The 25,713-nt window shown below is 39.7% G+C and overlaps 1 protein-coding gene across 3 annotated transcripts in view; it reads right to left on the reverse strand.

Annotated features, from left to right (window-relative positions):
• mcf2l2 (MCF.2 cell line derived transforming sequence-like 2) overlaps positions 1 to 25,713 on the reverse strand; it is a 133,306-nt gene that overhangs the window by 26,797 nt on the left and 80,796 nt on the right. For all 3 annotated transcript variants that reach the window (XM_035175690.2, XM_047343239.1, XM_035175691.2), the window contains 10 exons: positions 22,452 to 22,521; positions 19,407 to 19,499; positions 18,842 to 18,934; positions 17,053 to 17,175; positions 13,492 to 13,572; positions 12,866 to 13,006; positions 8,841 to 8,933; positions 8,121 to 8,199; positions 3,017 to 3,053; positions 2,708 to 2,808 (listed from right to left, as the gene is read on the reverse strand). In XM_035175690.2, the coding sequence (XP_035031581.2) occupies positions 2,708 to 2,808; positions 3,017 to 3,053; positions 8,121 to 8,199; positions 8,841 to 8,933; positions 12,866 to 13,006; positions 13,492 to 13,572; positions 17,053 to 17,175; positions 18,842 to 18,934; positions 19,407 to 19,499; positions 22,452 to 22,521 (911 nt within the window). The remainder of the gene's footprint in view (positions 1 to 2,707; positions 2,809 to 3,016; positions 3,054 to 8,120; positions 8,200 to 8,840; positions 8,934 to 12,865; positions 13,007 to 13,491; positions 13,573 to 17,052; positions 17,176 to 18,841; positions 18,935 to 19,406; positions 19,500 to 22,451; positions 22,522 to 25,713) is intronic.

Genomic DNA, 25,713 nt, shown 5'->3' on the forward strand with positions numbered 1-25,713 from the left:
TTAGCTGTCTAAATGCTCTTTTTACTGCCATCATCATTATCACATGATGGAGACAAAGCAGGAGGAAGGAAAAAGGAGATGAATCTGGCTACATCACAACACAACCGTGACTCAGTTTGACGTCGCCTTGGTGATCATCTTTTTGTAAATACAATTTTTCCAGGACTTTTTCTTAGAAACTTAAAAGAAGAAAGAAGACTGCCTGCGCAGTTAGAGGGGGAAAAAAGTGTCAGGAAGGTTGACTGGAGGAGAGATGAACAGATTACAAGTGAAAGAGACAGAAGAGGATGACAGAGACGGAGAAAAGAGTGGGAGGTGTGAATGGATGCGAGGAGACAGGTATGGCTTTCGACCGCTGGTTTCATAACAGTGGCCACGCACCCATTTAAAGGGGAGAGACCAAAAACAACAGCCGCTTTCCACTGTACCTAACCCTTAGCTTCTTACTCGCCGTGGAGATTGGAAGAGAAGTGTTTGTGTGTGTGTGCACTGTATAAAGCCATTTCCGAGCTAAAGCAGGGATGGAGTGGAGACAAAAAGGGAGAATAGAGGCACTTGGTTTGTTCCAGGGCACTTACAGCTAATTTGAACATCATATAAAGTCAAAGACTAAAGGTCAATCCAAGTGTTTTTCGACTTCAGTCAGTCTAACAGGAACATATCCACATCTATTTTGACAAATAGATCCGGCTGTGCGGAAATAACGTATTTAAGGTTAGAAATAAATAAATAAGCGATTTCCGTTTGCTTCTAACTTTCTGTTCTGATTAAGTTCTTCAGATGATATTGTGATTGTAAGATCAGGATTTTATCACCGCAGCACGGCACCTTGAAAGAGTCTGCTGATGTTAGCTGATGTTTGTCGTGTGAAAAGAAAAACATCCAGCTGTTTATATGTTGTCACACGCAGGTCTCCACCAACAAGACGTTAGACGGTCCTGTGGACAGACGTCACTTCCCCACAGACAAACTGCATCTTAAACTTCTGATGTTTTAAAGCTGATGTTGTTTGAACGTTAAACATGTGACAGCACACAACAATAAGCTGTGAATTAGCAGCCTGTCAGCAGGTGCTGCTGCATTGATGAACGTAAGGTTGCAATGAATGAACCTCTTATTTTACAGTTACAGTGTGTTTGATAGACCTTAGGACAGTGATGAATTCAAATATGCTGAAAGACTCGACTGTTAGAAATCAAATTTAAGATGAGCTGAGCTGTAGAGAACTGCCCTGAAACAGGACTGTGTGATTCAAACTTGAACCAGGCCTGCGACAATGTGAGGTGAAACTTTAGCCACAGGGACCTCTAGTGGTGTATGATAGTTCTTACAAGACACATCAGCTGGGTTCAGACTTATTATTCAGACTAAATCAGAGGAGCAGTTCACACACAGCTTCTGACAACACATCAACATGGATTGGAATTGTGATTCTGATTGTGAAAGCCAGTTCATATCTGACCTTTGACTTTTCCCTTTTCCATTTTGTTCCTCATCTCTTTAGTCCTCATTTCATGCATATCTTCTCTGAACCTTAGCTTTTAAGTAAAAGCAAATATTGTACACCCCCACCCCCTAAAACTGTTGCTCATGACTGAGGAGTAGCCCCTGGTGTCTCTGTGGTCGTGGACTTATCAACTCTATCTTCAGTGAGTTTAACAAAGAGCTCTCATATTTCACTGAGGGCATCTAAAGTCACATCAAATTCTATTTCTATTGCTCAATATGACAAATAATAAATTTGCCTCAATTGGTTTTACAATCTGTACAGCATATGACACGCTCTGTCTGGAAAGACTCCCCAGCAGGAATGATGAGAGACAAAAAAAGATGGTAGGAGACAGGGTGGGTCCCTGGAGATAAGTGTGGAGGACGACTGCTGTCGCCTTGACTCAGTCATAGTTTCACAGCACATTCACTAGTAAGCTGCTATTTTTCCACTGCTCTGGAAACAGCAGCTCTCAGTTGCCTCAGACCTCAGCATTCTCCTCACAGCCTGCTGCTGGTCCATGGGGGGAAATGCTGCTCACAGTTCAGAAAATGGATTTAATTTGACAATGTGAGGGAATCCACTACTTGGGCAAAACCCTTCAAATAAACTGACAACTGAGTTAATCACTGAGAATATTTGTACCTTATATTTTCACTTTCCTCTCATAGCTAACTATATATGATGAGTCTAGAATAGTTTGCTGTCTCTGGTGCTGGTATGATGTAATGAGAATTGTATTGTATTTGGAAACATCTCTGCCACACAGAACATAAGCCATATCCCCTGTTCTACTATGCATACAGCAGGTAGGAAGCATATTGTATGTTTGCTTCTTCAGTTAATTGTGCTCTTTTACTCAATTTCTATGCAGCCCCCTTCTCTCTCCCTCTAAATCAGTGATGATGTAATGTCTGATCGGTACCTCTTGCTGTCTGACCTCCAAGTGACTCTATTTCCCCAGTGTGTGTGTGTGTGTGTGTGTGTGTGTTTGCATGCGTGCATGTGTGTGCATGTTTGTGTGTGTGCTGACTCACCTGTCTGTCCACTAACCTTCTGGTAAGTGGATGAACTGCTCTACCTCCTGGGCCACAGCCACCCACACTTCACACTCCACTTCACACTTCATGTATAGTTCATTTTAATTGCTCTGAAATCTATATCAGGGATGAGATGTTTTCTTTTGCAGGACAAAAGAATGAGTGTGGGAGCTCTCACCTCTCTTCTGTCTCATGTTGGGGCTGGGGTTGCTCCTCCTGAAGCCTGACTCTGGACTTGATGAATCAGACTGTCTCAGCGCCAGCTTCCGCACACTCCTGCTGTTGTGGGTAAATGAGGCAGAATGTCAACCACTTAATTGCCCACCATCTGACAGCAGAGTGCAAGGTTTCAGATCTGTAAAAATCTGCATTTTAGTAAGTGATTTCACTTTTTTCCTCTAATTTAGCCACTTTTTTAAATGTGCATGCTGAGGAGAGACGTCGTGTCATTTTGTAGTTTGTAAGTGAAATGAAATTGGCTGCTTACCTCATGGGGACTCCATAGATGTTGAGCTGGCTGGCCTCTGTAAACACAACGGAGACATTACATTTTACTGTTCATCAAATGACAACAATGTTTCTTTAGCAACTTCCACAGTGATCCACATGACCGTCACAGAAATTATTCATACAATCTGCCAGTGATTAGGTTTGGTTGAAGTTCAAGCTATGAAGATGAATTGCTTCAAGTTAAGGGAAGATCAGATGGTTACAAGTTAAGATGAGATGTGATGTCTCTGCTGTCCCAGTTGTCAACGTAGATAGATAGATAGATAGATAGATAGATAGATAGATAGATAGATAGATAGATAGATAGATAGATAGATAGATAGATAGATAGATAGATAGATAGACAACATACAGATTAACACTGACACACCCTGTCCGTTAAAGAGGGCATATTGTCCACTATATATAAATCCTTCCATGTGAGTGGCGCTCAGAATTATGAGACCATTAAGTCCTTCCTAAAAAACAAACATAATGACAGCATTTCCTTCCTCATACAAAATGCACAAAGATGCTTTTCTCAAATGTTTAAAACCTACATTTTGAACATCCAAATGCTATTACTTAGTAGACTTCTTCTTTCCTGCCTTTGTTTGCATTGTTGTGCATCTTGGAACAGTGAACTGGCTGAATGTGCATGCACGTTTGTGTATAAGACAAATAAAATGGGGACCTACAACTAAACTAAACTAGAGGTTGTGTTTGAGCTTTGTAAGTGTCTGAGTTATTCCATTAGTGTCTAGTCCTGTTGAATCTGTACTGTGCACAACATGAAGGATACAAGATAGTATGTTGGCAGTGTGTGAGAGGATGGCAAGTTATTTCCAGTGCTTAAAATCTCCCAAACTGCAGTGTCAACCCTAGAAGCTGCTTTTATTGGCCTGATAGAAATCACTTTGTGGCTCTATAAAGAAAGTACAAAACACCAGCGCAGCGAACCCACCGGGGATACAGCTCCAGAAACCAACCCATATCTAAACAAGAGGCTTCATAAATGCAACGTTAACAAATGTGGCCTGCCAAAGGATTGTGCTGTGTGACAGGAAATCTCTGGAGAAGAATCTAGTAACATAAATGCAGACAGTGAGGCATCGCCTTGCCCGAATGCATAGCTCACATAAGTGAAATACCAAGCTGTGTGAATGATCTGGCTTGACAACTCCTGCTCCTAGCGACCAATGAAGCTGCTGCAGAAATGCAGAGTCAGCGTGGAGCCATTCAATATGCTCCAAATATTGTATTCAGCAGAAGGGATATATTGTTTCATCATGGGGCTAGCAATGTTTTATTTATAAAGGCTGGTCACACTGAGGTCTGTGCAGTGATGTGTTACCCACGTTCACTACAGCAAATAGTGCTCACAGCTCTATCTGTGCTGGGTGGCTCACCTGTATTAACGAACCAGAAACTGAAATATTACAAAACAGGGAGTCGACCGCTGTTAAAACTATAACTTATATTTTTGCATAATAACAATGAGAAGCCTAACAATATAGTGGAAACTGTGAAGGTTATAAATAAGACTCCTTTTATAAAATGAAAATTCCCAGTGGGCACAGCATTAGCATATGAGCAGGTATAAATGCTGAATCATTGTTAGTAAAATATAAACAGTTAACATAACTAAAAACTATACGTTGGATGAACAAAGTCTAAACTGGAAGAGTTAAAGTAAATAGGATGAAACAAAAGAATTCTGTTGAGTAAGGGTTCATCTTCCTAGCGTGTGTCACCATCTTGTTTCCGCTCAGCCTTCTGTCTGTTCCGCCTGTCGTCTCTATCATGACGAGCCACCGGTGGCTCATGTTAATAGAGGAAGGAAAATGTGATCCTGATGGTGTTGAAGATTGTAACTTCCGGATTTATTCATCAGTATTACCTACAGTATTTCTTCATAACACAAGGTTACCAAGTACAGGCCCTGTATAGTATGACATGTTGCTTCAATGTCAATGTAAACATTACATTTATTCATGATGGCACATGAGAACTGGCTCAGAAGAGGTAAGTCCTGACACTTCATGTTTGTGGCATCCATCATCAATTGTTCACAACAGAATACGTAATGTTTGGTATGTTTACAACTCTCCGAAACACAGAGAGATATCTAACCACAGTGTGTGTATGTTCCTGTACTTGCATCTTTGTCAGGACCATTTTAAGCATACAGAGTGAGGGCATTTTTGGAAAGTGAGGACATTTTTACTGGTCCTCATTTTTTCAGTGGGCTGTTTGAGGGTAAGGACTTGGTTTTAGAGTTAGGGTTAGGGGGAAGGGGGAAGGGAATGCATTACGTCAATGAGTGTCCTCACTAAGAAGTAGTACAAACATGTGTGTGTGTGTCTGTTCAGATTCTGAGATGTCTGCCTCTGAGAAATGTGGATCTACTTCAGCATTATGAAAAGTGAATGGAAATATCCGTATGAGACAGGCTGTTATCTGGATGTCATTGTTACCACAGACATTAGTTTGCTATGGAGTAGCATGCAAATCACAGCTACACCACAGAACGACTTATGATGAGGGACTTATCATGGGCTGTTTATTTTACAGAATGTGTTGGTGTTGTACTGCATCTGGTTTCTCCCTGTTTTCATTAAACTTTGTGTCAGTAAATGGCTCCTACTCACAAACTGATCAATATCAAAACTTATTCATCAACCAAGAATCTCAAGCAGTCAGTCATATCATCACCAACCTAAACATCCATACCTGCTGTACCCATCATTGTGCTACACAGTTTTAGTCTGCGGCCGTGGTTACAGTTCAGCCGCTGATCATCAGATTCCTGTCACATTTCTTTGGAGTGATGTCACCACATATCTCAGCTCATCTTTGGTGAGTACAACAGTATTTCCACTGATATAGTCAGTGATATAGTCGCCAATTCTCAACCTTAGATCAAGCATAAACCTTCACTATTTCAACATCTCATGGTCTTCACTACAGTTTGCTTGGTTGTCATGGAGATGAGTGTGTTCATTCTTTGACACAGACATTAAAAAACCTACTATGAAGACTGGACCTTAGATTAAAATGATTTTGTCTTAATACCAAAAGAGGAAACCATACATTAACATACGCCTCAACTCTTTTCTCTGTCTCATCATCACCCTGCTTCTCTCATTCTTTTTTAGCACACACAGCTAAAACAACTGCTGCTCTCCTTTTTAGTCCTTTTCTCCATCCTGCTTTGTTCTCACCCTCACCCTTCCCTCCTCGTGTTCACCTCTTCATTCCCAGCTGCACTGCCTCTCAGCCTCCATCTCCACCCTGGAAACCTCTCTCTTTCTCTGTCAGTCTCTTTGTCCCTATGCCATCATCTCACCACTCTCTTCTCCTTTCTTCCCATCAGGTTCCACTCCCTCTCTTTTCCCAGACCAATTTTATTCCTTACATGGAGTCACAGTTGTACACACACACACACACACACACACACACACACACACACACACACACACACACACACACACACACACACACACACACACACACACACACACACACACACACACACACACACACACACACACACACAGTGGACCATCAGAGCTTCCACAGTCTCTGCTCTCCAGGCTTCATGACATGACTGCTGTGTTATCAGTCTGTTCACACCTTCAAACACACACACACACACACACACACACACACACAGATGGGCTGTCAGTCGGGGTGAGTGTGTGGCGCACAGAGGGGGGTTTTCGTGTCAGTCAGGACCACAGAGTGGAACTGTGGACGAAAAGCAGAGGGAGGTGCAAAAACACAGGGAGAGAGGGTTACAGAAGCCAGGAGTGAGTTGGTTTGTCTGAAAGTAGATATACACTATATTTCTACAATACTGCATTTGTGTTTTCACTATTATTATACTTATCTTCACCATTGATTTGTTATTGTTATTTTCATCTACAAAATGTCAGAAAATACTGTCACTATTTCCCAGAGACTCATCTTGTCATTGTTTGTTTTGTCGAGACTAGCAGAAGAAAACCCAGACATACGTTTGAATTGAAATCAACCAGAGAACAGCGGATTATGATCTTCACATCTGGGAAGTGCAAAATGTGGAATGAATTATTCCTTAATAAATGACTAAAACAAAAAAGGAGCACTCCACTGATTTTTCATGTATTGATACATTTTTGGTCCGGAGCCTTGGAAAAAGATATATGTAACATAACAAAATATGTGCAATACATTTACAATGTCCTGTGTGGCTCTGGAGGAGTGTTCTTAAGTTTGTCATGGTGATGCTTTTCATGAAGCGTGACTCACACTCTGGATATCATCAGGACATCCTCACCTTTGCTGCTTTAATCTTGACCAATATTTAGTTAATCTGTTCCTTGTGAGTTTAAGTTGATGCAATACTGAAGATACTGAGTAAAATCATTTAAGCTATGTATACAGCACAGAACCACTTCAACCTGAACCATTAGGAGACATTCATTGAAAAGAAAATTCGCAGTTGCTTTTAACTTTCTAGCAGAATATTAATTGAAGGTTTTAGTAATGTACTGTTTTCAATTCGTCCATTCGTAGTTTATTTGTAAGCAACATAATCCTCTGTGTCCCAAAACCAATAGACTACTACACAGGTCATTTCAAGCACTGTCTGCTAGAAATTACATTTTCATGCAACTAATTTGAAACAGAAAGAAATGTCCACAAAATTGACTACTCCAAACCCTAAACTTAGAATTCTGAAGTGACTTGAATGTTCTCTCAAACTAATAAAGTGAGGGTTGAATCGTGTTAGGGATCCATTCCTAAATCAAAGTTAAAAAAAGAAATAACATCTGAGATATTTATTTTCTTCAATAATAAAAGGGCTCTGAATCTTCTCAAATGAAGATTGATGAATTTGAGCCTCTGTGACAACAAAAATGCTAAATAGACCGTTTTCTATTCTGTCTGCAGTTCACAGACAGTGTTGGGAAATAGCTTGAGTGCATGTGTCTATGCTTTGTGTGTGTGTGTGTGTGTGTGTGTGTGTGTGTGTGTGTGTGTGTGTGTGTGTGTGTGTGTGTGTGTGTGTGTGTGTGTGTGTGTGTGTGTGTGTGTGTGTGTGTGTGTGTGCATACCTCTGCATGCCTCCAGCTGGCCTGTAAGAACTTTGCGAATCTCTGACACCCACATATTTTTAACATCCATGGAAGGAGCATCTGGGGAATAATATACATACCACACACACACACACACACACACACACACACACACACATACACACACACACACAAATCAAGTACCTTGCATAACAAAAGCACCCCTGTGTTATTTTGAGAGAGAAACTTTTTAGTGGGGAAATGTGTGAGGTGCAACACTGTCCCCAAGAGGATGATCATGGAAAACAACACTTGAAGCCTCCCAACAATCATGTATGAACAGAATTAAACATTAATGAAACAATTAAGTGCTTCTTAGTTATCAAAATGTTATTACACTTGGAAAAAAAAAACAGTTTCACTCAATTATCCATCTTAATTTATCATTAGTGTATCACTCAGTGTTGAATTAATGTTATCATTTTGGTGGTTTGCTGGTATAATATGTAGTATTAAGTAACTTTGACATGTAAAAATAAGACCAGATGGAAGCAAACATCAAAGTTCTCATGCTGGAGTCAGATCTGTGACTGTGCTTTACAGACAGCACAGTTGCCATGACAGCAATGGAAACAAAAAAAAGAATGCATGTGAAACTTCAGGTACAAAAGTTGAAAAAATATTTTTTTCTTGAAAGTAAGGTTTGAAAAGTATTGGCAAAATATAATAGGTGTATATATACATATATATATATCATACCTGGATGATGTAAACCTCCTCTCTGCCGTTGTACCACACCTCAAACTTCTTGCTGTCTCCTTTGACGTTCTCTGTGATGCCCACAGCGCTCATCTGGACGGACAGAAGGACAGAGACGCTGTGAGATGCAGAAGCCACTGAGGCTGAAGTTGAGATGTAAAATCCTTGACATCAGCAATTGCTGTGAGTTTAAGATGAACACCAGCCAAAATCAGCCCAAAACTCAAGGGAACCTGACAAGTGGACACCACAACTAAACACACACTTCATGCTCTCTGAGCAGTGTATCTGTATCATACCCTGAAGGTTTCCAAAATAAAGTCAAGTACACACAGAAGATTAAAATGATTGATTATTTTACCATGAAGCCAGGATCCAAGGAGGACTATTGTGTTCCTTAGCCCTGGAGTTGCAGTCTGTCAGTTTGCAGTAATTTTTTTGCTTTGTAATTTAAAACAATTAAGGGATAAGGCTTTACACATTCTAATGAACAGACCAAATCCAATAATGAATTGAGTTTGATATTGTGTGTGTAGCCAAAGCTGGATATCTACTGTATATCTACTGTATATCTACTGTATATCTATATTTCTATGGCGCTTCATTGTTGTCCAGAAACAATTATAAGCACATAAATATTATGCTGGCTGACATGTTCCTTCTTTGCTATACAGACACACACACGCACACACACACACACACACACACACGCAGCAAAATACTTTTATACGAGATAAGGTCACATGAAGTTGGGGCTTGTGGTGCTCCTGGGCAGTTGCCCACTTTGCCCACTTGTTAATCAAGCTAGATCATGTATGACTTTTTGTCACATTATTGAGAAGAACAATAGACAAAGTATTCCAATAGATCACCTTGTAGTCTTAGTGGACATTCAGTCATTCAGCAGGTTCATCTCTACATGTCATTATCACTGTACATTCTTTACTGGGAGTGAAGCTCAGTATGTGCACAGGCAGATATATAAGTATTTCATCCTGAGCTGTTCTGAGCTGTTCATGACTTGCTTTCTGTCGAGTCCTTCTTCGATTAGAACCTGACTCATTATAATGCCAAGGGTTTGTATGGAGAGACGTCAGCAAACCACTGCTGGTAAAACAAAACATTTGTTCACATGCAATAAGATGCAGCTGCTCTGGTTTCATGTTATCTACTCGGCTGTGCTTCTTCCATTCGTATAGTATTTCTGCCCCCCCTCCCTGCCTTGTGTTTCTTGTTAGTGTCTCTCTCAGTCTGTGTGTGTGTGTGTGTGTGTGTGTGTGTGTGTGTGTGTGTGTGTGTGTGTGTGTGTGTGTGTGTGTGTGTGTGTGTGTGTGTGTGTGTGTGTGTGTGTGTGTGTGTGGTGATCTCTTCCCTCCTGCTGCCAGTTCAGCTGCAAAACTGTGTCCCAGCCACTAATCAGCTCCTGCAGTGTATATATCTGCTCCAGTCTTATGCTCAGTACTAAAACTGCAGCCAAACTCAAGTTCCAAACTCCATTTGAACTGTTGCAAATCTCCCAAGCTTCCATTGTGAATTTATTTTGGATGTGCACTGTGTGACAGATGCATTAAGAAAAATCTTTCTTTCTGAGTGAGAACTTTACATGTAAATTTATCTGATTTTAACTGCACAGAGCAGCAGCTTGGAAATGTCTTAGTGACTGCTGGTTAACATGTTAAACAAGTAATGCTCCGTGTTTCAGTCACTTTTTTCCTTAGTTTGTGTTCTGTTGCCTGAAAACACAGGTGTAAATGAGTATGAAAATACTGCACGTGTGAGTAGGAGAGAAGCACACAGATAAAGTGCTAAAACCAGCTGTCCCCAGGCAGAATGCAAATATGAATGGATATGCACATTTCAGTTGCACACCAGTTTTCCATTTTGCACATAGACCAGACAATATTTTGTTTTGACCTGGTCTTGATTTAATCGTTTTATAAAAGAAAGCTGCGAATCAACTATGTTTCACTCAGCTCTGGTGTTTTTCAAAGATTTGATGATCCTTCCAACTATGGAGTCTGACACATCTTTAAGAAATAACTGAGGTAATGTTGTATTACTCGGTTCCACTGAACATTTTATTCAAGTGCTGTATGAAGGAGTTTTTACAGAATTAATATTGAAGACCTCTGTCATCACACTGTCCCTAAGATTAGTTTCCTTTCAGATTAAGTTAAATATTCCTCAGATTTATTATTTATCCATGTCATTTCCAAGTCCTCTTTGAAAAACCTTTTCATTGTTTGATAATTCAGATGCAACAGAATGTTATTTCTTTTTAAATGTCATGTATCACTTTATTTCTAAGCCTGCTAAAAGCAGCATCATGCTCTAATCTGGATTTAAGACATCCTGCCTAAGCATCGCCCTATTTTTCTTCCCTGTTGAACAAAAGGAAGAGAGTTTTGCCAGCTAAATTTAATTTTCACCTTCCTCATGAAAATAAGTAGTGTAAGTAGTGCATCATGTCCTTGGAGAGACACTGTCCAGTTCATTTCCTCTGATGTTGTTGGGCTCAGTCTTAGCTCAACAAGCCTGTTTGTGATTAATACTTGAAGCTATTTCTTTCAGACTTTCCCAGCTCTGAAAGTTAAATTATGATCACAGAACAGATCACACGTACTTACTAGTGCAGCAGCGTGTTGTTCAAATAACTAAAATTAGCCTATTGCAAAAAAATAAACAGGTCAAGTTTGAGAATCTGGTAATTTGATTATAAGATTGAATATTTGTAAGGTTCTTTAATTCATCCTTAAAGTGTTAATGACCTTCTGCCCTGATACTTGTCTAAGCATCTCTGCCCCATTTCCACTCCCAGATCCCTCATGTCCTCTGACCAGCAGCTCCTGGCTGCCCCTTGCTCGAGGCTGTAGGGCGAAGGTGATGGTGCATTTGAGCTTTGTCTCCCTTCCATTGACTTACTGTATATATGACCCACATGTTTTCTTAGGATTTTGAGTGTCTTTAAGTTGTTCTTATTTAATTTCTATCCTTTATTTTTTTTAATTTAATTTAATTTTGTTTTATTCATGTTCTTCTATTCATGTTTATATATTACACAACACTTTTTGCTTTACAAATAATAATTTGACTTTAATAATTCTCCAAAATTGTGTCAGCCTAAGACTGTTGTGTTACATGTTTAAGATTCCTTCAGTTTAAGGCTGCTGCACAATAGAGCGATTGTCGGAAGGGGAAAATCGGGTCTAAAATCAGCCCGATTATCCTCTGGTGTGCAGCAGCAAACTAGATTAAACCTGTTATATTAAAATCACATAAGAGAAGGATGATGGTGAGTTTTAATTCAGGTGATTTTTGAAACTTTGTTTAGGTGGAAGCCCAGTCACACCCTCGGCTTTGCTTGGCACTGCCTCAAAACTCTGATATGGTTGACTGTCTGACACAGTCTTGATTGATTATTGATGTATTTAGAGTATTGTATACTTTCTTATATGGCCAATAATCTAACTGTCCAACACCAAATATCAGACAGCAAAGCTTGTACCAGTTAAACACACACAGATTGTACTGAACACGTATATAGGCAACGTACACATGCATCATAACACATTTATACAGTGATAGTGAGTCTGTATTGTGTTTACTGTGGGTTGCACTGGCCACAAATGTCCATTGCTGCACATCACGGTGTGTTACCACCAGCTGTAGGTCCCTGGAAGACTGTGACCCCACTGACCGGAATGTGTATCATGTCACACATGTGCATTGGTGCATGTGTGTCCTCAATTAACAATACAGCTCCATAGCACTTCTACAGGTTAACAAGCCCAGAGGGAGCCTTTGATTAACAGTTAAGTTCAACTGAAAACATGTCGGGCTGCATACACCTTTAAATGAACAGTTAGATGTTCAGTATTTAGCTGAAATAAAAATCCAGATAACATTGGGCTCTTTATCACTTCGTCGGACACAAAGAAATCACACAAACTCAACAAAAGGGGCAACTGGGAAAAAAGAACCCTTTTTTTCAGGTGGTGATGTGTGATGGCTGATTAGTATCTGACCTTGAGTGAGTGTTTGAAGCTGTAGGATGGGGTCTTCTCATGTCCCTCGGTGGTCTCCTCTCGCTTCTTACAAAACAGCAGCATCTTGTCATACAGGAAAAGGTGCCTCTGCATGGGCTTAAACCTGGCCAGGTCCTTCACCTGAAATCAGGCCAGTCAGTCATCAGCTATCACTCAAGCTATCACTCCACAGTCCAACTACAAGGCTTAAAGTGTGGTAACCTGGTAATATATCATCTGTGAAATCATTTTGGTGTCGTCAGCAACTGTGATTCTCCTCTAAAACTATACTCTGCGAAAACCCTCTCCTGGGTGGTCTAAGACTTTTTGACCTCCATATCACAGTGTAACCAATCAAACACTATGCTCTTGCAATTGTTGAGTCTTACAAATTAATACTTTTAGAGCTCAAACTAGTTATTTGTGCACATAATTCTAAAAATGTGCAGCATGCAACTAAAGATAGTGGGATTCAAAATGTAAAGTACACATGATTTGTAGTAGCGGAACTATTTTATAGCCTTTCGACTAACCGATGTTAAAAAGCACAGCATTATAAAGTTTATACCCAGCATCACTGATGATGAAGGGACAGTGATACTATCTATTGGAGAGTGAGGTTGTACCTTGCTGTGGCCTCTCTTGTGGTCAGTCCACACACTAAAAGATCCCTGCATCAGCAGCTTCCCCAGCTCACTCAGGTTTCCCTGTGAACACAAACAAACACAGTCAGACTTTTAGAGCAGCTCTCATTAATAGGAGATCTAAATAGAGGTGGGTGTTGAAGAGGTGACAGGCAGCCATTCCATGTGCATGATCCCACTTTGGCCCTTTCACAGTGTCACAGATCAACGGTTAAGAAGAAATCAATAAAAAATCATGAAGGAAAACAAAAGCAAAATATCTTACAGATATTTTTGTATGACATTAAAACACTTCCACTTGTAGAATTCCATATTATCCATTTACTGTATATTCCAGCAGTCTCTGCATTTCTATGCACTTACACAATCTGTACCATAGCTATTCAAATGTCATTGTCATGAATTCAGTTATCTTTACCTTAAATTGATTATTCCACTATTCCTCTGGTCATGAGCTGCAAAAGCATTGTAAATGCCAGGGAAGGAAGAAATTGTTCTTTAAAGTCTGTGCAGAGAGGAGGTCGAGGTGGATGGACGGATAAAAAGTACACTGACTTCAGTCAACACTTTTTTTTGCTTGTACCAGCCCTACATCTCTGAATGTCCTTGATAGTTTGTGATCAAGGTCATTGGTTGTCCAGGTGCAGCGTGACTGAAGTTACTCCATTGGTCGAGTTTTGGGACTTTCTATTGGCCAGTGCCTTTTCAAAAGGAACTGGTGCAAACAGTTTCTATTATCATAGTTGTTAAACCATTTCTTTGATTTCGGGAAAGCAACATATTTATAGTGACTTTTTGGACAAACCACAGCTAACTTTCCATAGGAGAGATTCTCCATACAGCCCCGTGAGCCGGAGGTTCATCTCTCTGTGTCTACTCTATCCAGCACTCTGTTACCCAGACAGAAGCTGTGTGCTGTGTGAGAGACGAAAGCTGTGTTCACACATGCACGGAAACCCTACAATTTTCTAGAAATTACACAGAGTGAGTGTATGTGTGAACGCTGGGGTTCATATCAAAAGACATTAAATGGACTTTACTCTGCCAGCTCCATAGTACAAAGCCTAAACCTCAACTAAGTTTAACTGTAACATGGTCATGTCATAGAACAGTCACTTTTCAACGGAGGTTTCTGACAGCTTGAAAACATGGGCTGGAATCACCAGGGAGTGATATGAAATACCAGAAATGTTTCTTCTCTAAGACATGAAACAAACACATCCAAAGAATCACAACAACTTCCCTTCACCCTCCATCGATTCTTTCACCAAGTATGGTTTCGACTCCCTGACCCTCTGAACATTATTGATTAATAAATGATCTGGAGTTTAAGCTGTGTGGACAGACTTGGTCAGGGTTTTCAACTGCTCCCTAGATTCTTTTCATATGTTGTCAGAAACAACACTGCTGGGTTTGTTTTGAATGTGTGACGCACCAAAACTGTGTTTACATTTGCTTTAAAAACATCTGCTTTGTCACTGTGACACAACATGTACCCACCTGTGGTCACTGAGTAGTGATACAAAAAAACTGAAAAACTAAATCAAAAAAATTAAGGCAGTGCGTTTAGTTTTCTGAATATTTAATGTGACCAGAACCAGATCATGAAATCCGGGCCTTGTCACCTGCTGCAATATTTCCGTTAGATACAGGTTTTAACTTTATTTTCACGAAGAAAGTCCACTGATATTCTTTGATTTGTTTGAAAACACTGATGGAAGCCTGATGGAATTTGAAATTGCCCAATACGTTATGTGCCAGGCAGGGCTCTTATAAGTATTTATCCCCAACTGCTTCTCTCTCTCTCTCTCTCTCTCTCTCTCTCTCTCTCTCCCTCCCTCCTCTGTTTTCTTGCCAGGTGTTTACAGTCTGATTGGTTTTCACCAGTCAAGCTTGTTCATCTGCTTCCTCTTAGAACTGTCATCATTCAGAGTCCTTAATAAAAGCAGCATAGCTGAAGGGAGGACTGTCCCTGAGTTTATCTGCTTTTAGTCTGCCTGAGCTGCTGAACTAGTAAGTCAGGTTATGGGAGGCAGGGCAGGATGGGTATTGTTTCCATTTCCATTTGTAGGTTACCTAGTCACTAAGTTATTTGGTTAGTGCCTCCTCTCTACTGGTACAACTCTCTAGTCTGCTAATTTCTTTACTCTGGTTATTGCTGTGATAATCTTTGCATTATCACACCTTTACAATTTATCTATTTTGATTGACACAATAGTTATTACTTATTATTATTTACTATGTGTTATTATGTGTCATTAAGTGCTCTTTATTGTTCACTTTGTGTCATTATTCACTGCCTTATTTGCTCTATATCATTATATACTCATTTATCTTTTCAGTCATTATGTATGATAAAGCCTCAGAGTGCTCAATTATTTCATTTTTACTCTAGGTGCTGTAAACAGAACGGTTACTTAAGTGCTGAAATTGTGCATTTCTCTGTAGACTGCTATGTGATCCTAATGCAGTATTGGCTTGGTTGAAAGCCCTGAGGTGTGTCCCTGAGGTACGGACTCCCAGAGCATAGTGCATGGGCTGTGAGGTTCTGTCTCCTGTGTGCAGTAGAGGCACTGTACAGTACCTTTCTGTATCTAAATTCAGAAGAAGGAAAACACCTTGACGGACTCTCAGGGCATAGTCCATATTGCACAGGGTGTGAAGTTCTGATCCCCCTTTGATGTACAAGCAGTACAGTACCTTTCAGTCCGAGGGGGAACCCCCCCGATGTAACCTTATATCTTTTCTTTGGTTCAACAACATAACGTTATATTGACACCCAAAGGAACCAATTAGATTCAGATACAGTGCCCGCTACAGAAAAGATGATAGTCTCACTGATTTCTGAGAGTGCTTTTCTGACTCCAATACACTCTAAAACAACAGTGTCTTTAAAAATATTGTCGCCGCAGGGCTCATTTTGACCGCCGACATTATGTTTTTTAGTTTTCAGAGTTTCACTGATTTCATGTTATTTGGCATAACCACCTGGTTCCCTGCTGACCCAATGCCTCCCACATCCTCTTAGCCAACGGTCAGACAGATCATCCATTTTTTGCCAGATGCTCCAAGTGCCAGCCTAAATTGTTTCTGGTTCTCATCTTCACCTGCCAGCCAGTTCAGGTCTCCTGTCACACCTCCTGTGGATTCCTGTATCCTCCTATACATCCAGAGAAGACCCACCTTTGCCACCTGAGATCACTTCTACCTGTTTCCTCTGATCATCAGTCCTGCACCTGATATTGTGCTGGGCATAGGGATGCTTTTACAAAGTGCTGAATTAAGGGATTGAATTATTTTGTAAATAATATTTTTTTTCTTTTTGATTTTCAATAAATCAGTAAAATGTCCTAAAACATTTTCATTTTGTCATCAAACAAAACAGAGGTTTAAATAAACACAAAGTATGCTTTATGCTAAGCAGTCTACCAACCTAAAGTTGATTAACGTGACTTAGCTGCTTGTTTCCTTATATTTCAAATTATATTATTTAGCTTTATTTTCATTGAGTACAAGAAAGATGAATGAATTCTTCATACTGACCTCAAAGCCTGTGATGGCTATCTGGTGCATGGAGTCGTTGACAGACTTGATGATATCCAACATGGTCGCTAAAGCCTCCTCCAGCTCAGCCATGCCCTCACTTTTACTGCATTTTAACATCTCCTGGGAGACAGGAAGGAGGAAGCGGGTTAGAAAGATTGAACAAGGCAGGATAAAAGAAGAAAACACTTGTGAGGCTCAAGGGGAGGATCATGATAGGAGTATTTATTTTATCCTGCTAACAGTCCTGGCCCATGGGAGGGGAGAGGAAGGGAGGGGAAGGGAGGGGAGGGGATTAAATACTTTTTTGGAGATAGCAGCTGCTTTACACTGTAAACATCAAAAAGACATCTACTGGAATCAATCGATCTAGTTCTAATTTTGACTTTGATGAGTGAAATGAATTAAATGGTAAATGCTCTGGATATAAAAAAGCCCCTTTTCTAGTCTTGATGACCACTCAGACACTTTACAGTATGTTTGCCATTCACACACACATTGATAGAGTGCATCTATGTGAAGCACATTGTCACACATCATTCTTACTCTGCTGGGACACACAATTTGGGGTTCAGGATAATGCCCAAGGACACCTCAGCATGCAAAATGGGGGATCGAACCACCAAACTTCTGGTTAAAGAACGACCTCCTCTACCTCCTGAGCCACAGCCACCCATGCTGACAGTTAAACTCATTAAATCAAGTTTTTGAATAAAAACAACAGGAATATTAGTAATACATGTTCAAATAAGTCATGGTCGTTTCTTTTCATGATGATAAAACAAATGCTATTCTGGCCCAGATCCCATACACTGATAGAGTAACAGAGTCACTGCTGCATGTTGCCCCTGACTCATCAAACTGAGAGATGTAAAAAGAAAGCAATGTATTCTGTGGGTGTCAATGTAATGAAATAGCAGAGTTGACTTTATATTTAAGTAAATTAGTTAAGTTGATTCAATGGGTTTATTGAAAGTTTTCAAGTTCAGTTCAGTTTTACAGTTTCAAAACCAGTAGAGACACTGTACTAGTTGACCTCATTAATATCTGTGTTAAGTTAACTCATATTTTTAACATCTTGATTTTCACAGTCAAATTCTGTATTTAGATAGCACTTTTCTAGTCTTGATGACCACTCAAAGCATTTTACAGAACAGCTTTGCCATTCATCCATTCACTGTCGGCACAGCTGTACCGCCGACCTTCTGGTTAGAGGACGACCCACTCTACCTCCTGAGCCACAGCCACCTGTCGTATAAGTTGTATTCATGCAAAAGGCAGGATATTGACATTTAAATGGTTTTGGAACAAGTCTGGAATGTCATAGGAAAAGACCAGACGATGAGTCCCGACGACCAGTGCAAAGCCCAAGATCCTCAGCTCACCTACAAAGAGGAACCTCTGGGGAATCCACAGGCACAAATGGTTTATTGGAACAATGTGTATCGTAATAAGTGATTAAATGCATATTTTTCTTGTTATAACTTGTTGCTGAAGCCTGCTGACTTACACATTACAGAATACAGACCAGATGTATCTATGTTTATTACTCTTAGATCTGTAGTGAAAAGACTGAAGCCTCACTGTGACTCTTGGTAGACCCCATCTCCTCCATATATACTAACTGTTTTCCACTGTTCTTCAACAAAGTCTGTTTCATGGTAACACTGTGTGTGTGTGTGTGTGTGTGTGTGTGTGTGTGTGTGTGTGTGTGTGTGTGTGTGTGTGTGTGTGTGTGTGTGTGTGTGTGTGTGTGTGTGTGTGTGTGTGTGTGTTTGTGTGTGGCTACCTTGAGCATGAGTTGGTATTTGGTGATCCTCTGGACAGGCTTTAACAGGTAGGCATCCAGGGAGAGTTTGTGGTCCAGTTTCTTCTGGCATTCCTGTTGTGAGAAAACCCAAACGTTCTTCATCAGGAAGGGACGACAGACACGACAGACAGGCTAAACTTAATGTTAAACTACAGTCGGCAAAACACACAACACAACACAACATTGGGTTCGGGCATAAAAGGGACAGCAGTTTTTGTAGATTTGCCGTCAAGTGAGTTAAATGCTTGCATGAGGTTTCTTAAATAAAGGATGTATTTTAACAAAGACTGCAGTCTGTCATACACAGTAGCACCAGTGCTTAATGGCTGAACTTATCAACTACTCACCCAAAAAAGATTTCACTAATTGAATCTTAGGGGAGTCACGGTACAGTTAGTTGCTGCTATATGAGGCCTCACATAAAGAAAATTAGTTTATGCAGCTTGAGGTGGTTGTTTTGTCCTAGTGTGTGTGTGTGTGTGTGTGTGTGTGTGTGTGTGTGTGTGTGTGTGTGTGTGCGTGCGTGCGTGCATGCGTGGGTTACCTGAAAGAAGAGACTGTCTCCACACTGTCTCCAGAGGACTTCAGAGCGGGGTTTGTTCTGACAGTACTTCTGATACACCTGGAGCTCTTCTTTCTGACAAAACAAAGACATGTGAGTGAAGTTAGATTCTTCAATCATCTCTCATCAGTTTCGGGTCTTTTTCAGCTGCAGCTGGAATATGAAGTTTGTCAGTTAAAGGGGACATAGCATGCAAATTCCACTTTGTTAGTGCTTCTACACGTTAATGTGGGTATCTGGCATGTCTACCAACCCAAAAACTCTGGGGAAAAAACACGGGCATGCGGAATAGGGGAGCTGCCGCTGTATGCTGCAGGTATAGAGAGGAAAATCTGGCTTGAAAAGCTTAAAGCAGCTGGATGCAGAGGGTGGAGAGCTTGTAAAGGCGAAGACAGACCTCCTCTCTTGCTCCTGCCCTGACAAACAGGAAGTCAAATAAATACACTAACGTCTCACTTTCTGTAGTGCTTTCCATGGAGCAGCGGGGCACATGTTAGACGTAGCTTCCCCCTGTTTACAACATTCACACTTGTGACTGGTGCCTGTATTAGCATGTGTGATTAAATGTGATCCTACATACACTGCACTGTAGTTGTAGTTGATTCGATCAGATTGCACTTAAGAGGACACAGAGTCTAAAAAGACAGTTCGGCCCATCACTGAAAGGTAGACCCCATCTCCTCCATATATACTAACTGTTTTCCACTGTTTTCCACTGTTTCCCCGAATAAGGCGCGACGCTGTAGCTGATTGGACTATGATATTCAGAGGCAGCAGGCAGGACAAACTGTCTTGAGAATTTGTATAATTTAAGACATTTTAAAAATAATAATGATGATTATAATGATAATTAACTAAATGTGTCACTATCATCTTTTTTTCTTTTTTACTTTGGGAGGGCTGAGCCCTATCGCCCTCTATTGGCCAGCCGCCCCTGCTTCGAATATGTATAGTCGACTACAAAAGCCGTATGGTCGTAAACATCAAAGTGCGGCCCCATCACACAAGCTCTCTGCCCAAAAATACATGTTTGTAGAGGTTTGGTTAAAGACTAAAATGAGGAGTTTAGTTTAGTTAGATGTAGGGCCCAAGGTCCCTTTTGCCTAGAGCCTCCAAAGACCCTTGAACGCTCCTTGAACTGTTGTGAATCATTAGACAGAAAAAGCACTGGACTCTGACACCCGATCAGCAACAGACCTTTACCTGAATGTGAAATGCAGAAATCATTAAAGAAAAAGGAGGAAAAAATTAATATATAAATCATTTAAATTTAAATTAAAAAAATCTTTGAGTGAAATTCTATTTCCTTCAAGACAGATTGGTTCTATGTGATTGTACTCAGGTGAAGGGCTGTCTATTCTTACTCCGGTAACTTCATTAGGTAAATCTGTCAAATCTAATGCAATCCAGTACCACAGCTCATCCATAAATAGTATCTTCACAAACATGACAGTAACACAGGTCAGTTCTGGGTGACACAGATAAAGCAAGTATTCATTCAGTTTATTCCTGAGGATGAGGTTTGCAATGGACTGCAGTATATTAATATTGTTACCCCCACATGTTTATAAAAGAAGGTAATACAATTATTGAAACATCTCCTAATATTCAATTGATTTTATTTGTATGGAACCAAATCAATACAAAACAGTCCAGTTCAGTTCACACTGTCAATAACAAAATATATTCTCAACATTGTCTTTATGGGTGAGCTGAATGGATTAGAATTTCAAGATATACTAAATAAATTATTAGTACGAGAGACAGTGGCAGATTTAGCAATTTGGGGGCCAAGGCGAACACAGGCATGGGGCCCTCAGCATCAGTTTTTCTCCACCTTTTTCAATCCTTATTTATCTAAGAAAGTCCTGCTTGTAACTTCTTCCCAACCCAACAAAACATATCAACATTTTAACAAATGCACTCACAGTAAAAACTGATTTTCATAAACAATATGATCTCAGTACAATAAGAATGTACCAGCTGCCATTCTCCTTTGTCCCTGTTTTCTCTTTCTCTCCCTTGAAAGTTTTTATTTATATATTATTTATTTATTATATAAATTCATATCTTTCTATTCTTCGCTCATGTTTGTTTTCATGTAAAACACCAGGAGCGGGCGAAAATGTGCGTGTGTGCTCCCATTTAAAAAATCTTGAAAAATGACTCGTCAACATTTTGTGCTCAGTACAACACCAGACATGACGGACAAACAGGAAGTCAAATAACAGTTAGGACTCAAGTGCCCTGAGCGACATGGAATCATGATCCGACACCATAGATTCATAATTAAATACATAATCGTAAACTCATCATCTACATCATAAACATCCCAATAAAAATGTTCCTGTGAGCTGAATTTTCACCTGTTGAACTGAACTTTGAACTCGTTCTTTTTATGTGTGACCTGACCCAACACTGCTCGTAAGTCTCTGTTTACACCCTGAACCACCTCTGTAGATGTGCTCATGGCATAGTCCATTGTAGCGGGGGCTGAGGGGGGAGGGGGGTGGCTGAGATACTAGTTACTCATGAAGTATAGGCATTCTGATGCCATTTTAGCATATGGATTTTTAGAATGACATGATTAAATAATGAAGAGTAAGAAAAAAATCTTAACTATAACTTTATTAGGTGTTTTGTGGGGCCCCTGGTAGTTCGGGGCCCAAGGCAATTGCCGACCTTTGCCTAATGGTTAAGTCCACCTATGACGATAGTAGAGTATACATATATACATTCAGTAACTTATTCCTTTAGTCTCTAAGATGTGTATTCAATTCTTTTACATGAAAAAAACCCCATGATTTTGGATGATAAAAGTACTCAAGTGTACGTAACTACTACATAACTAAATACTACAATACTACAATTTGTTAAAAAGTATGTATTATACAGGAGAACATTTTACTCTGAAACGTTGTTTAGTGTAAAATGACAAACTGGGAATATCCATGTAAAATGTACAGTGTGCAGTACTTGGGCAGACTGCAATCAGTTACTTTCCAGAACTGTTTCAAAGCTACTCACCCTTTTCAGAAAGCAGGTTCCCACCAGCTCTGGTTTCTCTATACTGTTCTCCAGCTCTTTCAGAAATGTCCTGCAGGGAATCCATGGACAAACAGGAATAAGAACATGCTGGATGCCAAATTACCCAAATGCCTCAAGTGACTTAACGTCATTAAACCAACACGTGTTAGTAATTTTTAGCTTCAACAGCTCAGTCTAGTTGGGCTAGTTGCAGTAGTTATTTAATTATTTGGATCTTCATGGGTTATTTTTTACCTCCTCCACCTCCATTTTTACAATTTGGATCTTGACCACGTTTCTATGAAGTTTATGAAAATGTAAACTAAGGAGATCAAAGAAGTGGAAAGAATCTGATTCAGTAATGTTAGGTCCACCTCACACAGAGAGATCAGAGGGAGTGCTGACACAGACAGGGAGAGAAACATGTATGGGGGAAGGGACAAAACAGGAAGAAAGACAGAGGGAGGAAGAAGTGCAAGAAGAAAGAAAGAGTAGATGAGTTCAAGGATGGAAGGAAAAAGAGGAAACAAGTCAATATTTTAATCCTCCAGCGAGTAATCTGTAATCTGCCTGGATTGGCCTGTAATCTCTGTGAATACACACACTGGATACACACTCCATACTCCTACATCTTTGGTTGAAAATGCATAAACTCTGCTGTGGATAGGTCAGGCATTTACATTGATGCAGAGTTTAAGAGCCACTAAAAAGGAGTAGTTTGGAAACACTGCTGACCCAATTTGAGTTTGAAAACTCCAGCACAGTGTTTTAGTTTGGACGGTTAGAAACAGAAATGTTTGGAAGCAATGTTGTTCCACAGACACACAACTGCTTGCTGATTGGGTCTTTTCGTCATACTCATATCACGTAACCCTCTTCAGAGAAAAAAAAGCCGGTATTATCCTGTTTTAGTTTGAAAAAGTAGTGTGGATGTAGCCTATGTCTCTACAGGGTAAAATGAATTTTATACAATTAAAAGTGAGCTGGAATTATTAAAATATCAGTTCACTCATCATTTGATCCAGCAAAACAGATACTGGGCAGAAACTGCATGAAATTCAAGATCATTTGTTTGCTATACACTGTGGTTGGTTATTCTACCACCAGGTGGGACAGGAAATTGTCTTGGTAAGGCTGTACCAATAAAATCCCTCCTCTCTTAAATTGAGTAACATACAGTATATACTGTAACTAACATCATTCCAATAAAGATACACATTTGTTTTGGAAAATGTCCCTCACTCTAAAATGTGAACAGGATGGATACTGAACCAGCAGACACATATAACGAGCACCAGAAACAGCTGACAATCGTAACATGATTTACATGATTGCACTCATTAACTAACAACATGTGGTCAGATACATTATCAGTGTTCTTAGGTGTTGTTCTGCAGGGGGACTGACTTTAGCTCAAAGTCACAGAGATAATTCCCCATGACGTAGTTTATTGTTCCTCCTGCAGAGACTGAAGCCTCACTGAGACTCGAGTACCAAACAGAGCTGTGGGTGGCTCCTGGTGGGGATTACGTGGAGGAGGCTAAACTCATTATCCAGATCATTGCAAAAATCAATGTCCTGCTATTAACGCACTGACATATTAATCAAACTAATTTGGGATAATTCTTAATTATATGGCTAAATTTAACAAGCTACTCAACCAAGGCAAGCATTTTAACTTGTGTGTGTCCGTGCTTTTACCAAATGGCTTTTATTTGATTGCTGTTTCGATTGTTGTATTATTTTGTTTGCTGTCTTTGATTTTAGATTTTGTATCATATAATTTGCTGCCTTTGATTTTAAATGATATTGTTTTAATTAGCTTTGTGTTTTGTATATTTTTTTTATTTGCTCCTTTTTTAAAGCACTTAGTAGTAATAGAATGACATTTCAATGTTTCAATGTCAATGTAAACATTATTGTGTTTATTGTGTGTGTGTCTGCTGTCAGCAAACAGAGAAGCTGGAATGCAGACAGACAGATTTGTGGGAGTTAGTGTGAAGACAAGAGCCACACATCTTAAGCATTTTTTCATAATTATCAAAGCATACGATAAGAGTCTGTGTAAACCACTTGTTCATTTTATATTTTTATATTTCAAAAAATAAATGCTAAGAAAATAGTGGACATTTGGGGGTTTTCAAGTTTTTTGAAACTATTGATACACAGATGGGGCCAATATGATGTATACCTATAATTCAAGCTTTAAATGCAGAAGACCTGCTACAAACTTTAAATTTGTGGAACTTTTTCAAACTTTTTTGACACCGTTAGAGAGATGTGTTGTCTTTGTGATGTTTTTAGTTGTCATTATTTTCACTTACACTAATCCAGACTGACACAATCCAGTTTATAGAGGAAAATAGTAACATTTTATAATTTCAATTTATTTATCCTGTCAGACACCTAACAGCTGTATATGAGCTTATAGCTGCCACTGTATGTACACATTACTTCCTTTATAAAGGAAATAAGAAAAAGTTCAGTTGTAGATTTCCATCCAACGGCAGCTCATGAGATTTCTGCCAAATGTCACTAAGAAACAAAAATGGCACAGTCTCCAGTGCTGCTGTTGATTTTACCACTATTTTATTTTGTTGTCACAAAACGGAGAGAAAGTAAAGCTTCCTGTTACTGCAGGTATGTACTGACAGCCCTCTGTGCAGATATTAGACATAATAATAACTAAACCAGAGCAGATCTGCTTCTCTGATTTAAATCACTGATACTGAAGCCTCAAATACATCTTGCCCTAAGTTTTGTGTCTTTTTTTAAACAAGATATTTTACTTCACAAATAGGCTCTGACACAGGGGGCCCCTGACCTTTGGGTCGTAAGGCCTGTGCACAGTAGGTCCTTTCAGTAACTCATTCATGCTCACGGTGCATACCTAAATGCTCAAAATACAAGACATTCATGTCAAGGAAATCCAGTTACATGTTCTTTTTTTTTCAAAGGTTTTAAACTGTGGCTTGAATGGGACATGAGATATGCCTGTCAGTGTTTGCTGAAAGACACAGTGTAGTTTAAAGTTTTATGTGAGAAGCTTATTGCATTTCTTTCTGTCAATCACTACAAAAACATTTTCTCACCCGTGACCAACAGTTTAAAACCGATTCACCCTCAAGAAAAATTCAGTATAAACAGACAAATTATCTGTTGAGAATTGAGAGGATCATCAAATATCTTCTACTTACAGTATTATTGGGAATTTAATGTTGATCTAATCTATGTTATATTTTTTCATATAAACAATGCTTAA

The sequence above is a fragment of the Hippoglossus stenolepis genome, chromosome 14 (assembly GCF_022539355.2).
Source record: "Hippoglossus stenolepis isolate QCI-W04-F060 chromosome 14, HSTE1.2, whole genome shotgun sequence".
NCBI lineage: Eukaryota > Metazoa > Chordata > Actinopteri > Pleuronectiformes > Pleuronectidae > Hippoglossus > Hippoglossus stenolepis.